Source organism: Bos javanicus, chromosome 24, assembly GCF_032452875.1.
Source record: "Bos javanicus breed banteng chromosome 24, ARS-OSU_banteng_1.0, whole genome shotgun sequence".
In the NCBI taxonomy this organism is placed as follows: domain Eukaryota; kingdom Metazoa; phylum Chordata; class Mammalia; order Artiodactyla; family Bovidae; genus Bos; species Bos javanicus.
The window spans coordinates 61,809,029-61,826,511 of NC_083891.1; the positions used below are offsets into that span (position 1 = coordinate 61,809,029).

Genomic DNA, 17,483 nt, shown 5'->3' on the forward strand with positions numbered 1-17,483 from the left:
GGTCGTGTCTGACTCCTTGCGACCCCATGGACTGACTGTAGCCCACCAGGCTTCTCTGTCCATGGGATTCTCCCGGCAAGAACACTGGAGAGGGCAGCCCTTCCCTTCTCCAGGGGACCTTTCCAACCCAGGGATCAAATCCATGTCTCCTGCATTGTCAGGTGGGTTCTTTACCACTGAGCCACCGGGGATGCCCAGCTACATTTATCCATAGTGTAAAATTGTCATCTGAGGGGATTACATAACACACACTCATTCTTTTCAGTCTCTTGTTTGCACAGCACAGCGTGTAGGAGTTTAATCCATGTTGTCAGTAGTTTTTTCCTTTTTATCTCTAAGTACTATTCTTGGGTTTGTACTTTCCTCCACCTGTTTTGTTCACCTGTTAGACATTTGAGGTTTTGCCAGCTTTTTGGCCATTACGAATAAGGCTTCAGTGAACATTTGTGTCTTAGTCCTTTTGTGGTGGATGTATTCATATCTCTTGGGTAAAATCAGGATGTGGAATTACTGGTCTGGTAATAGTCTGGTCAACTTTTAATCCTGTAAGAAAGTAGTGATATGTGCCACTTTGTGTACTTGAGAAAGACTTTCTCTAGAAGTGCATTGCTCAGCCAAGGAGATATGTGGTTTTCTGGAGACATCACCCAGATGGCAGCATAGGAGACCCCAGCTTCCCCTCTCCCTTAGAGATCAACAGTGTGACAGCTGTTCTTGAACAACACACCTCCTGAAAAAGAAATGACAATATTGTGATGAGAGAGTGTGAATGATGTATGAATGATGAATGGTGTATAAAGAGCTGTACGTATTTAATGTATGAACGTCAGGAGTTTTGAGGTGAGTATATATTTGTGAAACCATCATGCCAGTCTCTGTAATAAACATATCACCTCCAAATGATTCCTCTTCCCTGAGAGAGCAGTGTTAGTACAAGCTGTGCTGGTGGTCACTTTGTAGAAAATGAGTGTATCAGATTTGTATGTAGAAAATGAGTGTACTGCATGTTCACCTTCAACTTACTCAGTGCTATGGGCCAATAATATTTTAATAAAGATGGAAAAAATAAAATTGCAAGACTGTTTTCCTGAGTGGTTGCAGCTTTTGTATCCCTACCAGTGGTGTGGGAGAGTTCCGGTTGATCCACGTTTTCTCCACACAGGGTTTGACCAGTCTTTTAATTTTAGCTTTGTGCAATCCCATGGGGACAAGTTGGTGTCCTGTGGTGTCTGGTGTTGTGTTGTTTAGTCACTACCTCATGTCCAGCTCTTTTTTGAACCCAGGTCTCCTGCTTGGCAGTCAGATTCCTTATCACTGCACCACCAGGGAAGCCTGTCCTGTGGTGTATATGCATTATATTCTTTATTAAGCATCTATTATCTTTATGTTTAAAGTCACACATTGATTTTTATTACTTTGTGTTCAAAAATAACTTTCTTCATGTATGAATGTTGTATAAAGAGCTGTATGTATTTAATGTATGAACGTCATGAGTTTTGAGGTGAGTATATATCTGTGAAACCGTCATGCCAATCTTTGTAATAAACATATCACCTCCAAATGACTCTTCTTGCCCTGAGAAAAGTTATGTTTTGGAATATAAAATTTGTCAGTTCTTTGCTTTATGGGTTGGTGGAATTCAGGGTCATATGTCAGCCCTTCTTCTCACTGGATGCTCTCCCAGTCTTATCCCATCTCTGCCTTTAGCTACAATCACCATATTTCTCTCGGTAGCTCTAACATATGTATCATCTGTCTTACCTACTTAGAGACTCAGTTCACATCCCAAGTCTGAGTTCTAGATGCTTATATCTAGGCTCTTACATGGGTTACAGAGCCTTCCATGTTCTGACAGCAGTCTGCCTTGTTAACCTCATCATGCTGCACTATTTTGATTTCTATGTAGGATAATATCTTTCTATATGATCTTTTCCACGTGTGGGGGGTCACTTACACTTTGTTGAACAAAAAAGGATGAGCAACAAATGACATGAACAAGCCATGGTTTTATTGATAATGCATTTCAGAAAATTAAAAAATTTAGACATGTAAGGGTCCCACATACCACCTGAACTCAAGTAAATATGAATGTTTAGGTTTGAAAAGTAAAAATAACTTTTGAAATAGGAGCTATGATATTTCAAACTTAGTAGAAGATAGAGTATGGAAATAACTTTTTAAAATATAGTGAACACTTTGTCCAAGGAGGCGTTTTCATGTGGAATAGAGTAGGTTACATGTGTTTGTAGAGAGAGAGAGACAGACAATATTTTATCCAATACATTGTGAGTGGTGACTATAAGTTTGGAAAGGAAAATAAATCCAAGGGAACCTGTTGCACCAACATTCAAGCTCTGGGAACATCTCTCTGAATGTCCCTGAGTGTGGCCGCTGGCCAAGGACGTCTAAGGGGAAGAGACTCGGCCACCGAAGAGGATGCTGTTGGTCTTGATGTGCTTGATGAGGAACAGGAAAGGGTGATCGCAGCGGAAACTCTCACGAATCGGCAATGATGTGATGACAGCAACACCCACACCTGTAGCAGCCGCGGCCTCCGTGCCCTCCTCGGTCACCTCCACAAAGGACTTGTGGAAGACCTTTGATACCACCAGATCACGTCTCCCGGTCATGCCCGAGAAGTTGGCAACCCTGTCATTGAAGGCATCCACCATCCCCAGGGCTTGCAGTGTGGGCACGAGGTCGTAGCTCTCTTCCACTTTAAACCGAGGCAGGTATAAGTCCACTTCTCTCTTCCTCATATTCTGTGGGCTCGTCCATGCTATTAACTTCTCAGCAGTGAGCTGGTCTTCAAGCTGTAACAGTGGAAAAGGAACAACTGTCAGGATTCTCATGGTCATGGAGCCCACCTAACCTTGGATTGAAATGTCTGGGAAACCTTTATTTTAACAGTAAACATGAATACAGGAGATTCAGTTTATTACATTTTCTCTGAGGAGGAAACAATAACAGTCCTGAATATATATCATATGATCAAATAAATGTTTTTATACATTTATAACTTTGCTCTTTCTATGTATGTATGTACACACTATATACACGTATGTAGAAATGTCTATACACATGTGTAGATGTGTGTTGTAGAAACATGCACACAGAAATGAAACAACATGTGTTTCATGTGAAGGTCATGTCTGACTCTTTGTGACCCCATGGTCTGCATCCCTCCAGGCTCCTCTGTCCATGGGATTTCCCAGGCAGAAGTACTGGAGTGGGTTGTCATTTCCTCTTCCAGGGGATTTTCCTGACCCAGGGATTGAACCCATGTCTCCTGTGGCTCACACACTGCAGGCGGATTCTTTACCATTGAGCCACTGATGTTTATGATATTGATGTTATTATTATTATTTTTTTGTTCTATGCTGCCAGCCAGTACCACCAATCTATGAGCAGCCCACACAAGCACTGAATCACTGGAAATGTGAGCAATGGCATGGAGCAATGTGAATACCAGGTTTTACCTCCTGCAGACCGTCTACTTCATTGGGCAGCAGCACCATCATGCTTAGCTCTTCGCCTTTGTACGGGATTTCCAGGATCTTGGCTTGCACGTCCTCCAGTGACACGAACTTGAAACTATTGGTTTGTTTCATCATCCGCACAGGTTTGCTTGTATCCTGCAGTAAATTCATGTGCAAAAGAATGCCAGGTGAGCAGTAGGCCAGAAAAAAAGATAGTATTATTGAGACACCAAACTCAGCCTCCTAAGAGATGATCTGGGAAATTTGTGTCTTAGAGATAAGAGTTTCTTCAAGGAATCCCCAGTAAATAAAGTTTAAAAAAAGGACAAGAAAATAAGCCTTGACAAATTCTATCTTCTATACGAGTTATATATTAATTACTATGCATTTAAATTTCACAGTGCATGTAGCTACACTTGGTTATACACGTAAATTACAGACAATACCTTGTTCAGCCAAAACTTTTCCTCTGCAGTATGTTCTTCCTTAAATTTCTGGTTCCACTGCCCTTTGAAGTAGACGGCGTTCACCAGAACCAGAGCAGTAGAGCTTTTGAGAGAGTCTTTGGGAAATAGTTCCTTGATTTTTCCTGCAAAGACAGAAAATCAAAGGTCTGTCATGAAAGGCACAAGTGGTTTATCTGTCAGATGCGTTGAAAGTTACAAGTGATGATTAAATATTGACACAAGTCAGCCCGTGAGGGACTCCACGCCCAGTGGTTCACCAGGTGAGGCTTTGCTCACAGCCCGAGCCTGATGGAGTCGCCCTCATGCAGACGCCCCTGCTCCTGACTGGGAAGGTGTTCAGTCTGTGTGTGTGGGGACATCAGTCATTTCACAAGGAATCCTGATGAACTGATTTCTGATATTTAAGATGCCATGATATTTCTATGATATTTAAGATGCCATGCTGTGCTAAGCCTCTTCAGTCTGTGAGCCCACGGACTGTAGCCCACCAGGCTCCTCTGTCCATGGGACTCTCTAGGCAAGAATACTGGAGTGGGATGCCGTGCCCTCCTTCAGGGCTCTTCCTGACCCAAGAATTCTGGGTGATCAATTCTGACAATACCTTGTTCATCAGAACTGATGAACAGGTCATCAATTCTGAAGAACTGATTTCAGCTGACCTTTACTGGTCAGTTTTCTTCTTCCCTTTCCTCCCTTCCTGTTCCCTCAGTAGCTTTGTCTCTTGTTTCCATTCCCTGTCTTCTTCTTCATTCTGCACATTGAGTTGCTGTAGGTTAAGCCTATGTTTTGGAAGGGAGGTAGGATACGGTTCATGGGATGGAGACGTTGTCCAGCCCCTCCCTGGGTGGGGTGGACACTGTGACAATCCAGTGGGAGGGGGACGTGGGCCAGGACCCTTCTCCTGCAGGTGGTCATTTCTGCAAGAAGGATGGTGTAACGGAGAGCGGCTTGTTTCCCAGTTAAGAAAGCAAAAGTGGACTCTTCATATTTTCTCTTAGGGATTATAACCCGGAAGTTACGCCTTTAATTTAGAAACAACTTATGAATCAAGCTGAAGTCTGAGCAGAGACTTGGGATCCACAAGACACTGTCTTCCAGGGTCAGCTGTGCCTGCAGGGGGCTGGCCCTGGGAGCACCCCGGCCGTTTCTCTCCGCATGACGTGGACCGTCCACCCCCTGCAGGGCCTCCCCACCCTCTGCAGTCTCATCTCACCCCGCTCCTGACAGCCCGGTCAGGGTCCAGCACCGTGTTCACACACAGCGGGGACTCAGCCGTGGTTTGTAATGAGTGACTCTCTCATAACCTACCATTGGTTTGGCTCTCCACCCAGGAATTAATCATCTTTCGACTTTCCTCTGCAGCATTTTTAAAATCAGCAGATTCCACACTGGCTAGATAAAATTTCTGAACATTATCCAGGTATTCCTATGACATGAGCAGGAAGGAAGCAGGAATGAAAAGTAATTTATCAGTAACTATGTAGGTATTCCCAAATTAAATTAAATGTGTTAAATCCTGATCAAGCAGAGTTCACAAGCCAATCCCTAGCCTCCCCTCACTGGTGTGCTATCAGCCTCTGGACACTCCAGCGGGTGCAGTTGTGGTCAGGGAGCCCGGCGCCCCTGGGAGTAATGCCCCCGTGTGGGTCCCCAGGCTGCTCTGCACCCTCCCCCCATTAGGAGATGGGGCCCGAGGACCAGGGATGCAGACCAAAGGCGTGACAGACCAGGAAACTCACCTGGAGAAACTGAAACTCCTTTTCTCCGTAGAGCCTGTTGGCGACACTCAGCTCATAGGCATCAGTGGATTTCTTTAATTCTGTCAGAAGCTTTTGAAAGTGATGATGAACATTTCCTGGCTTTTCAACCTTCAAATGTCAAAAAGTGAGCTCATTGGAATCTCTTTCAATGTAAACAGCACACCCACAGGGGTCTGTTGGATCCCTGTCTAGAGGGCGGTATCCCCAGGGATGATGGTTGTGGTTATTTCCCCTAATTGGTGTGTTTTACGGGTATAGCCTTCCTAATCCTTACAGCCGGTCTCCTAGGCAATTCTTTCTCCTGCTCAGGCACATCACTCTTTTCTCCTTTGAACTCCCACGCAGCGCCGTTCCTCCAGGCACTGTCTTAGCCGTCTGCAATGCTTAGGGTCACCTCCTCAGCTAAAGTTAGGCTTCTTGAGGGCCAGACCATAGTGCGTCTCTGACAGTCATCAGCTGTGTGAGAAAGTGAAATCTGTGTATCGTCCTAGGTTATGACGTGAAGCCCTGTTATACTCCTGGTGGGATTGTCTTCTAAGACCTGTTGACTCTGCCCTACGGCTCTTCGTTCTGATGGCCGCACTTCTCACTGTGGGAACAGTGTGTGTCTGGGACTCTGCCGGCAGCTGTACACCAGCATCTCTAAGTCTTTGGCTGGATTCACATGACAAGAGAGTGCAGAGGGCTAAGTAGCTTCTCCAAGGAGACAGAGCCAGGTTTTCAACCCAGGCTTGTCTCAATCCAGAACCTTAACCTTGCTACCTGAGAGTTTTGGACGAGCCTATAAACAATAGCTCTCAGTTAATCACTTTCCATAATATATTTTGATGCCTACCTATTGGTCTTCATAATATGAACTACCATCATGATTTAACATTATCCAATAATAATATTAATATTATGAGTTCATACTATGCAATGTTAGAAACATGTTATAAATAGTATAGTTATTATTTTGCTATAATAACCATAATAAAATACGTACTATACATCAGAGTTTTCATTTTCCTGGCCCTGCTATTCTGTTTCACATGGATTTGCATGTATTGCAGCAGACATTTTATCATCCCCAGTTAACTGAGATGAAGTCACTGTGGCTCAGAGCAGTTGTATTGTCCACATTTGTCATTCCTGAACAACAGAGCGCAATCTGAAGCCCCTTTGGGTTTCCGAGCCCTTCCCGTGAAGCACATGCTACTCTCCTCTCAGGATAACAAAGACGTGAAGCACATATATGTAACGTGAAATGAGCTACAACTCTGTCTGCTGGGTTTCACTTAAGATGTCCCTAAAAGTGGACTTTCCCCACTTGGTCTGAAATTCCCAGTTTAAACTATGACCCTCTTGGATACGTGATCCTCTAAATCCGGTGCCCTGTGACTCACGTGCTCTTTTGCGGCTCCTCCTCTTGTGTTCTCTGCGATTTTATTGAAGTGAAGGACCTGGAGGAGACAGACAGTGGGGCAAAGAAGGGTCAGCCGATATCTCTGTGTGCATCACAGTCGACCAAAAAGAAAGAAAGAAGTCAGGAAGAAGAAAGGAAAGAAAATGCAAACCAAGTACCAAACCAAACAAAAAACCCCCAAAGCATAAGGAACAAAGAAAAGAAAGAATATTCAGTGCAAACACTTGCTTCTTAAAAAACACAGTCTGTGTGTGGGAAACACAAAGCTGCTTGAGCGCTGTCCACTTTAAAGAACTGTGTCTCGTTTTTCATTCATCGTTGAGGAAACATGTAAAGATATCTCCCATGGACTTTAGTCAGGGCCTCACTTCTACTGAAGTCTTCCATTAAAGCCTCACCTCTGGTTGTTGGGCAGTTGTAGGGGTTCATCCCAGCCCCCAGAGGAAGTCCAGGCACAGGAGGCAGGTGGGGAGCCCTGCCCCCATAACTCTGTGCCCACCCAGTCGTGGGGCTGCTTGAGCTTCCCCTGGGACCCTGGGGACAACAGACCTGTGGTCATCTGCACAGCAGCCAGCAGACACCCCATGCAAACCTGTGATGGAAAGGCAGCTGCCACCCACCTTCTGCATTTCTGATGCGGTGTTTTCTCGGGCCCCTAAGTAAGTCATGGCTAAGGCTGACGAGATACTGAAAGGCGACAGGAAGATGTTTTCCTTCTCTGATTTTCTGATCTGGTGGAACAGATCAATTGCAAGGTGGATGATTGCTTCACTGAGGGAACTCATGGTGGCCGGATGTGGTCTGGAAGTCCTGGAAGAGCATCAGATGCATTTTATCATCACTCTAGGGAAGGAAGGTAGTCTGTAATGAGAATTTCTAAAAGAAATGCCTTATGTGTGGGTTGTGGATTTCTGGCAACGAAGATTTTTCCTTTCCATACATTTGGTAATTAGAAGACTTGAAATTAGGAATACCGGAGTGGGTTGCTATGCCTTCCTCCAGGGGATCTTCCCCACCCAGGGACTGAACCCACATCGCTTACAGCTCCTGGACTGGTAGATTTGTTCTTTACCACTAGTGCCACCTGGGAAGCCTTATTTATAGAAAACGTTTCTTAAATATAATAGAAACTTGATGTTATACATTTCATAATTGAGAGATGTACCTGTATCCATCTCATAATTAGACGACTATTGAAATTAGTATTTAAAGAACATTTTTCTAAAAAGTAATAGCGTATCTTTACTGTTTCTTCCTTACTGACTGTACAAGAGTGGGTAAAAAGTGCTTTATAACAGAGGTTGTGTTGTTGTTGTTCAGTTGCTAAGTCGTGTCCAACTCTTTGCACTCCATGGACAAGCTCCTCTGTCCTCCACTACCTCCCAGAGTTTGTCCAAATTCATGTTCATTGAGTCCGTGATGCTGTATAACCATCCCATCCATGCTGCCCCCTTTTCTTTTTCCTTTCAATTTTCCCCAGCCTCCAGGTCTTTCCCAGTGAATTTATAACAGTTTCAAAGGCAAAACTGATGTGGTAACATCCAGCCATCTCCCATCAGGTACCTCCGTGCCTTACTTGAAGGATCTGTGGATGCTGGACAGCCTACCCCTGATACACGTGCCCCCGAGGGAACGTGGGTTTTCTTTTAGAAATAAGTAAATTACCTGTGGACTAAATCAGGAGAAAAAGTTCTTCTGTGGCAGAATACGTAAAATACCATCATACCAAATGAAATATTTAACACACGCACGATAAAACATCACATTCATTATTATTTTCAGAGAGGACTCCTGAGTTAGCGCAGAGCTGCTGGAAGCACTTACCTGTGTTCCTGGAGGAAGCAGAGGTGGGCAGGCAGCCTGTAAGCCTGTGTGCCGGGCGCGCTCAGCCCTGAATATATATACCTCTACCAGCCGCCGCCCTTTCCTCAAGGCAGGTGGTATTTCAAGATCAACTTCTGATTTCGTCACCACTTACCTTCAACTTCATGAGGAAGAAGTCTTTATGAGTCAAGACAAGATTATTGACCAACTCCTGTAAGTCCTTTCCTTCTGCAGAAGAAATTGTGCCCTACCATCCATGCTCATGGGAAACGCATGTACATGCCTTTCCGGCACCTGTGACAGTACACTTATGTGGCAGCTTCTTCACGTGCCCTGAGGAACTAGGCCCAGCCAGAAATAACCCTTAAAAATCTTTCTTCTCTTGTTAATACATGTTGACTTGTGTTTAAGACCACTTCTAACACAAACAATTGAAACGCTGACATTTTTTAAGTTCTGAAAAGGCTGTTTCTTTAAAAATATTTTGTATACCTGGGAAAATAGCTCAATGTCTCAGCTGAAGAGAGACTGGCAAACTGTGTCAGCTGTAGGTGGAGACCAGGCATGATCTGCCTCCCCTCGAGGCTGGACCCTGGCATGGTCCTCCCGGTGACCCCATTGTCCTCGTGGTTAATCCCAGTTGTGCCCTGGTTGCTAAGGTCAGAGGGCAGCTCATTTTCCAGCAGACTCACTTGCTCTCAGTGAGAAGAACAATGGATACAAACAGGACCCATTTTAAGGGCAGTTTTCTAATGCTTTTTATGAAGATTTCTCAGAAAAGTAAATAGCTTGAGCTCCAGAACTACAACATTTCTCCATCATCCTGATCTGCAGCACACCCACTTCTGATTCATGACTAGAACAACAGAGTTAAATGTCTGTAAGAAAAAAAGAGGAAATAATGCCATTCTTTGAATGGCATGGCTGAGTCTCACCACTGGAGTCTCATCTCTTCAAGCATCTGGTGTTCCTGTAATAGAATAATATTAAACACTGCTGTTTTAATACAAAACACTGGGGTTTTCTATTCACCCATTTTCCTCTTTAGTACCATGTTTAGGTTGGTGAGTTGGCTTTCCCCATTTCACAGATAACAGAAATGAGCCACAGAGTGACTGAACAGAAGCCCAGGTGGTGAATTGCCCAGGTGAGCGCTCCAGGCAGGTAGCTGGTTCCAGGAGGCTGCGCGTGAATCCACTCCCCACAGGGAGGTGTAGACAGACTCGGGGTCTTTACTGACAAATCTCCTTGTGTTTAGATGAAAAGAAGCTGCGTCTTCTGCCCTCTCAGTAGAGATCATGTTCTCCCACAAAATATAAAGGGGTGGGAATGGGTCCCTAATTTCTCCTCCAAGGACGCCACAGTCATTAGGGAGGAAGGCAGGGTTTCAGATATTCTTTTAGGGTTGTGTAAAATTTAGCAATTTCATTGTGGACGTATGTTTTAATTTCTTAGGCATATACTTAAGAATGAAATCAGTGGGTCAACAGTAAGTTTACACTTGACCCGTTTAATTGGCTGAATTTCAGTCTCTGATTGATTTAGAAGAACTACCAGACTGCCTTCCCCAGCAGCTGCACCACTTTACTTCCAGCAGGTTAGGAGAAAGCACGTGTGTGTGGGCTCCAATCCTCTCCTCACCCGGCACTCAGTACTGCCCTTGGTCCAAGTGTGCAGTCCCAGCACAGCACCCACTCACAGGAAGCCTCACCCACCACAGAGTCCCAGAAGCACAGGGATGGAGACACGAGCTGGAGGAAGGGGAGACCTGTGTGCCTAAACCGGAAAGATGATTCCTGAGCTCAGCCCTGCTGCTCTTAGGGCTCCTCCTGGTTATGTGTCCTGACCCCCGAATGACACTGGAGGTCAAAGACCCCAGAGCTGAGACTGGGTGGGCTGAGCGAGGATGGAGTCTGCTGGAGTCTAACGGCAGAGCTGAGTCTAAAGAAGAAGGAAATAAGCAGGAGAAAAGATCCAGGACGGAAAACAACAAACATGAGGAATAAGAGCTCCCAGTCAAGGCTGCGTCACGGGCGCTGTCAGAGAGCAGGGAAGCCCCCGGGTCAGAGCAGGGTGAACGTCTTTGTGTTCAAAGAGAAAGGGCTCTGAGCCCAGAGACAGAAGCAAGGAGCCCCGGCTGGGCCTGGAGGAAGCCCAGGGCACAGAGCAGGAGTCGAGGACTCAAGGGAACCACTGACTGAGCTGATTCCTCCTGTGAGTAAGTTACCGAGGTTGGTGGTGCAGAGGCTGGCTTTGAGGAAAAGCAACTAACTGATGAAGATCAAGATTTTGTTCTGGAGGAGGAAATGGCAACCCACTCCAGTATTCTTGCCTGGGAAATCCCATGGACAGAGGAGTCTGTCGGGCAACAGTCAGTCCATAGGGTGGCAAAGAGTGGGACACGACTGAGCATGTATGCAAAGCAAAGGATTTTGCTTAAATTTAGAGGGAACTTTGGTTAGTTCAAATAAGAATCCATATCACATCCTGGTCCCCCTCCTTTTCAAAAGTCCTCCTGGCATGTATTAGACAAGGTGAAGACACCACGATGTCACACAGTGTCACAGGACACTCAGCACTTCTCAGACGATTCTGCAAGTCAGTACTTGCCACCTGCCTTTGGGTATTTTCTAAATATACCAACATCATTGGCATCATGAATCCCAGAATCCAATAAAACTGAGGAGGAAATGACATGTCCAGGAACCATCCCACATATTTCTAATACCTGTGTAGGTTGCTTCAAAATAGCTCCTCTGCTCTCCTCCTGGTTTCCTCCATCCTTGTGAAGGGCGTGAAGGTTCACCAGCTTTGCTGAGGTGCACATCCTAGGGGGCATTTTATCTCTTCCTTCTTATTACGCACGTGGTCATACCCATCTGCAGGTAAACTGGTTACTTGAGAAAACCCTTCAAGCTTTCAATAACAGGATATCTGCCAATTACTGTTTTATTTATTTATTTTTTTAAATTTTGTTTTATTTAACTTTACAATATTGTATTGGTTTTGCCATATATCAAAATGAATCTGCCACAGGTATACATGTGTTCCCCATCCTGAACCCTCCTCCCTCCCCATACCATCCCTCTGGGCCGTCCCAGTGCACCAGCCCCCAAGCATCCAGTATCGTACATCGAACCTGGACTGGCGACTCATTTCATATATGATCAATTACTGTTTTAATATTCCCATATAGATACAGATCCGCACAATGTAAATAGCATCTGAACAGGATGAATCAGATTTACCTTAATGTCCCTTAGTTGGGGAATGGTCTTGTCTGTAGGTGTGTCATGGCAGACTGAGACAGTTCATTCTCACCACCCGTCTCCCCATTCCCATGCCTCCAGTTCCACTTGGGACAGTCATCCTACTCTGTGCTTAGCACCATCCAACCCTCTCTCACATCTCCTGTCTCTAGAACCATTTCTACAGCCCTTCCTTTCAGCAGTTTTTTTTTTTTTTTAATTTTTTTTTTATCATTATTTTTTTTTTTTTAATTTCAGGTATACACGTGCTCCCCATCCTGAACCCTCCTCCCTCCCCCTCCCCATACCATCCCCCTGGGCCGTCCCAGCGCACCAGCCCCAAGCATCCAGCATCGTGCACTGAACCTGGACTGGCATCTCGTTTCATACATGACATTTCACATGTTTCAATGCCATTCTCCCAAATCTTCCCACCCTCTCCCTCTCCCACAGAGTCCATAAGACTGTTCTATACATCAGTGTCTCTTTTGCTGTCTCGTATACAGGGTTATCGTTACCATCTTTCTAAATTCCATATATATGCGTTAGTATACTGTATTTATGATTTTCCTTCTGGCTTACTTCACTCTGTATAATAGGCTCCAGTTTCATCCACCTCATTAGAACTGATTCAAATGTATTCTTTTTAATGGCTTAGTAATACTCCATTGTGTATATGTACCACAGCTTTCTTATCCATTCATCTGCTGATGGACATCTAGGTTGCTTCCATGTCCTGGCTATTATAAACAGTGCTGCGATGAACATTGGGGTACACGTGTCTCTTTCCCTTCTGGTTTCCTCAGTGTGTATGCCCAGCAGCAGTTTTTGATTGACATTTAACATTCCAATTGATTTCGTGTGTGTTTGCTAAGTCACTTCAGTCGTTTCCCACTCTTTGTGACCCTCTGGGCTGTAGCCCACCAGGCTCCTCTGTCCATGGAGAGTCTCCAGGCAAGAATACTGGAGTGGGTTGCCATGCCCTCCTCCAGGGGATCTTCCCAATCCAGGGATTGAACCTGGGTCTCTTATGTCTCCCGTGTTGGCAACCTGGTTCTTTACCACCAGTGCCAACTGGGAAGCCCCTTGAATTGATTAAAATTATATATTAAGGAAGGACTGAGTAAGTCCTTAGTCAAAATTTTATTCTATAACTTCTTATCATATCAGAAAGATCGCACTGCCTCCAGGATTCGCTTTTATGGGTCTCTTAATTTTTTGGTAGAATGCAGGAAGAGAGAGACTATTCTTTGTGCATGAACTAGGAATCAGTGACTCTTGGTCTCTTACATTTGAAAGAAGGCTTCTTGATTCCGTGTGAATGTAGGGGTGATCACATAATGTGTTTGATTATCTATTTTTATAATTTCTTAATGATTCACTCTCCATTCATTGAGTTCTTAATTATGTTCTATGACTTAGTACTGAGCTTAGTGAAGGGTCTCTACCACAGTGCTAGAAGCAGGGACTTAATGACGAGGGAGGTTTGCCAAGGCTCCTTTACATTTGGTGGCCACTGACTTCCTAAGCCTCATCCTCTGAGACAAACTCTGAGACCATGATAGCACCATCCTTCCCCACCCCATGACTTCTGCAACCAGCCTCTGTGTTCCCGGACGTGACTCTGGCTTTAGCACATATCTCACCAGGACTGCCAGGGACAGCTGTCATCAGCACCTTCAGTTTCTCAGTGATCCAAGCAAGAAAACGTCAACTCCATAGACTCCAGTAAATGTCTATCATTGCTCAAGGAACGCCTGGCTCTAACTTGTTCCAGGGATTTCCTCCCTGCATCTGATGACCACCTGACAAAGCATCCTAATTCCCTATACTTCAAGTAGAAGATGTGCTCCTGAAATTCAGGGCATTGCATTGAATGTTGATGTACAATGTTGTTTTGATGAGGTTCATGTCCTTCTTTGAATGTATTTTTGATTGCTGAAATGGTTGAGTTTTTGCTCTAGTAAACTACCGTAACTTAACAGTTTAGGCACGGGAGTGTGAGAGGGCACTTCTCTGCTCTCCAGGCACTGTGTTAGGTTCCTAGGACCTCTGTCGTGAGCGGCCCACACTGAGGTTTCAAACCACCGTATTCATTCTCTCCCACTTCTGGAGGCTTGAGGTCTAAAATCAGTGTGTTCTCAGGACCACACTTCCTCGCGAGGCTCTCGGGGAGAAATCTCTTTACCTTTTCTACTCCCTGGTGGTTCCTCGAGTTTCCGGGCCTGTGCCTCTGTCTCAACATGACCGTCTTCCCTGTGTCTCTTCTCTTCATAGAAGGGTCCAGTCATTGGATGAGGACCCAGCTTGAGTCAGTACGATCTTATGTTAACTAGCTATGTCTATGATCTATTTACACATAAGGTCACACTCTGTGATTAGAAATAAATTGGGGGGGTGTGGGGGGCAGAGGAAGGTCTCTTCAGTGCGGTACCACCAGCGATCCTATCAGCCAAACTAAACACTCGTAAGAGTCTGGAGAGAAGCCATGGCAGTATCTCTCCATGAGCACGAGACATTTATCTGTATCCATGCGGTCCTGAGCAAGCCTGCGCAGCGCGGACACTGAGAGCTCAGGACACGAGGCCCTGGAGCAGCGGGGCCGGCGGCGGCGTTGGAGCGGACGCGGCGCCGGGGGGCGGCGCGCAGGAGGCGGTCAGGGCCTCGCAGGGCGGCCTGCGGGTGTGGGCGGCTCTGTCGTGGCTCCGGCGGTGCTTCTCCTCCCCAGAACCCAGAAGGGTGAGGAGAGATGCGCTCTGGCTTGTCCCTGGTTGCAGGGCCACTAAGCGTGGCAGCAGTTCAGAGCCCCAGGAGGTGAAGTCCTCGTTTCAAGGGTGGAGATGGGAGGGCAGCGCGGGAAACTGGCTGCCCCGGCAGGGGCTTTTCCTGAGGCCTTCCTGGAGGCTTAGCTCCAAAGCCGAGGTGTGTTTAATGGTGGAGCCCTGCTGACCCAGCTCCCTTGTTTAGATGCTGTGCGTGTTTGGTGAGAGAGAGAGACAGAGAGAACGTGTAGGGAGGCAGGGAGAGGAAAAGAGGGGGAGAGAGAGAGAGGTGGAAGGGAGGGCGGTGCAGAGGGAGGCAGAGAGACTGAGCCCCGGCGGCGGACCGGGGTCCTGGACCGTCACAGCTGAGGTTCCAGCCCCTGCGTGAGGCTGGAAGGCCCCCAACACACCCCTTGGAGCAAGCTTCCAGCTGCCTATGGAGGCATTATTACTGTACGAAGCTGCAACATCTCAAGGGCCTGTGTTCTGTCTCCAGACTTAGCTACCTGAGAATCTCCTGCGTTCACAGGGGCAGGTTTCCCAACCTGCCCACATGTCACAAAAGAACAGTGAGCTTGTCGCCTCCCTCAGATCTTCCTGATGAGAAACGCCTGGGAGCAACCAAGACAAATCTCCTTTACTGATGGATCAAGACTGCACAGGCCCACTCACAGGGCTTCTGCTTCCCTGGCTCATAGAGATTCCTGTACGCTGTGAAGGGTGCAGCATCCGAAGGGCAGTAGTCAGCTCAGAATGACTTGTTCTGAAGATAAGATAAGGCAAGGTGATGGAAGGAGTAATGACAACTTTTCACTAACAACATAACTTCTCAAATCTTTCACTGTTTTCAGATTGGGATCTTTTGGAGACCCAACCAGAGGAGCGTCTGGAAATCTACTCAAACTAAATGTGATATTTCTACCTATGAGTTTACACTGGACACATTTTTATGTTATTCCTGATACTTATTCAAACACAAGGAAATACCAAAACTCTGGAGTGTTTCATGGTTATATAGTTTTAAGATACGTTGGGTTAAACCCATGAATGGAACTTATAAAATTTCTTGCCAATACAGTGTGTAGTATTCAATTAATATACAACCTTTGTGTTATCAATCCTATCAAAATTTCTTCTCTTATGAAGGTGATTCCTCATTTATTTCATCTCTGGAAATGTTTAGTGATTCAACCTGCCAATAGCAAAGCTTAAGACTCTACGTTAGCCACACAACCAATGAGTGTTTAGTGGTATCCATCTTCGTCTTAAGTGAAATAGCACAGGGAAATTATGCTCTGATCCATCTCATTCAATAAAATACTAGCTTTCATATTTAATAATTGGCTATCACTTTTTGTATTTTTTACTATTATTTCCTATGATCGTATTGTTCTAAGTGTTTCAACGTCTCTTGTATTGAGATGTAACTACATTCGTTGTCGATTAGTCGTTTGGTTTATCTGACTCTTTGAGACCCCATGGACTGACTGTAGCCCACCAGGCTTCTCTGTCCGTGGGATTCTCCCGGCACGAACACTGGCAAGGGCAGCCCTTCCCTTCTCCAGGGGACCTTTCCAACCCAGGGATCAAATCCATGTCTCCTGCATTGTCAGGCGGGTTCTTTACCACTGAGCCACCGGGGATGCCCAGCTACATTTATCCATAGTGTAAAATTGTCATCTGAGGGGATTACATAACACACACTCATTCTTTTCAGTCTCTTGTTTGCACAGCACAGCGTGTAGGAGTTTAATCCATGTTGCTTCCGTAGTTTTTTCCTTTTTATCTCTAAGTACTATTCTTGGGTTTGTATTTTCGTTCACCTGTTAGACATTTGAGGTTTTGCCAGCTTTCTGGCCATTACGAATAAGGCTTCAGTGAACATTTGTGTCTTAGTCCTTTTGTGGTGGATGTATTCATATCTCTTGGGTAAAATCAGGATGTGGAGTTACTGGTCTGGTAATAGTCTGGTCAACTTTTAACCCTGTAAGAAAGTAGTGATATGTGCCACTTTGTGTACTTGAGAAAGACTTTCTCTAGAAGTGCATTGCTCAGCCAAGGAGATATGTGGTTTTCTGGAGACATCACCCAGATGGCAGCATAGGAGACCCCAGCTTCCCCTCTCCCTTAGAGATCAACAGTGTGACAGCTGTTCTTGAACAACACACCTCCCGAAAAAGAAATGACAATACTGTGATGAGAGAGTGTGAATGATGTATGAATGATGAATGGTGTATAAAGAGCTGTACGTATTTACTGTATGAACGTCAGGAGTTTTGAGGTGAGTATATATCTGTGAAACCATCATGCCAGTCTATGTAATAAACATATCACCTCCAAATGATTCCTCTTGCCCTGAGAGAGCAGTGTTAGTGCAAGCTGTGCTGGTGGTCACTTTGTAGAAAATGAGTGTATCAGATTTGTATGTAGAAAATGAGTGTACTGCATGTTCACCTTCAACTTACTCAGTGCTATGGGCCAATAATATTTTAATACAGATTGAAAAAATAAAATTGCATGACTATTTTCCTGAGTGGT

At 45.3% G+C, this 17,483-nt stretch overlaps 1 protein-coding gene across 3 annotated transcripts; it reads right to left on the minus strand.

Annotated features, from left to right (window-relative positions):
• Nucleotides 1-1,986: 1,986 nt before the first annotated feature.
• On the minus strand, nucleotides 1,987-9,042 carry LOC133237840 (serpin B3-like). 3 transcript variants are annotated; one of them, XM_061400398.1, is made up of 8 exons: nucleotides 8,936-9,042; nucleotides 7,732-7,921; nucleotides 7,092-7,148; nucleotides 5,686-5,814; nucleotides 5,255-5,372; nucleotides 3,926-4,068; nucleotides 3,480-3,635; nucleotides 1,987-2,813 (listed from the first exon to the last, which is right to left on the minus strand). In XM_061400398.1, the coding sequence occupies exons 2-8, from the start codon at nucleotides 7,894-7,896 to the stop codon at nucleotides 2,406-2,408; spliced, it is 1,176 nt and encodes a 391-aa protein (XP_061256382.1). In that variant the 5' UTR covers nucleotides 7,897-7,921; nucleotides 8,936-9,042; the 3' UTR covers nucleotides 1,987-2,405. The 3 variants fall into 3 exon arrangements, with proteins under 3 accessions (XP_061256382.1, XP_061256384.1, XP_061256383.1); XM_061400400.1 differs by having other exon boundaries at nucleotides 7,732-7,954; nucleotides 8,936-8,978; XM_061400399.1 differs by lacking the exon at nucleotides 8,936-9,042 and having other exon boundaries at nucleotides 7,732-8,622.
• Between the last annotated feature and the right edge of the window lie 8,441 nt (nucleotides 9,043-17,483).

Excerpts from the sequence above, each read along its gene's own strand:
- LOC133237840 (XM_061400398.1), bottom strand. The coding sequence starts at position 7,896 with ATGAGTTCCCTCAGTGAAGCAATCATCCACCTTGCAATTGATCTGTTC. Across the intron at positions 5,815-7,091 it reads GAGGAGCCGCAAAAGAGCAC|GTTGAAAAGCCAGGAAATGT; the intron begins GTGAGTCACAGG and ends TGACATTTGAAG. Across the intron at positions 3,636-3,925 it reads AAAAGTTTTGGCTGAACAAG|GATACAAGCAAACCTGTGCG; the intron begins GTATTGTCTGTA and ends AATTTACTGCAG.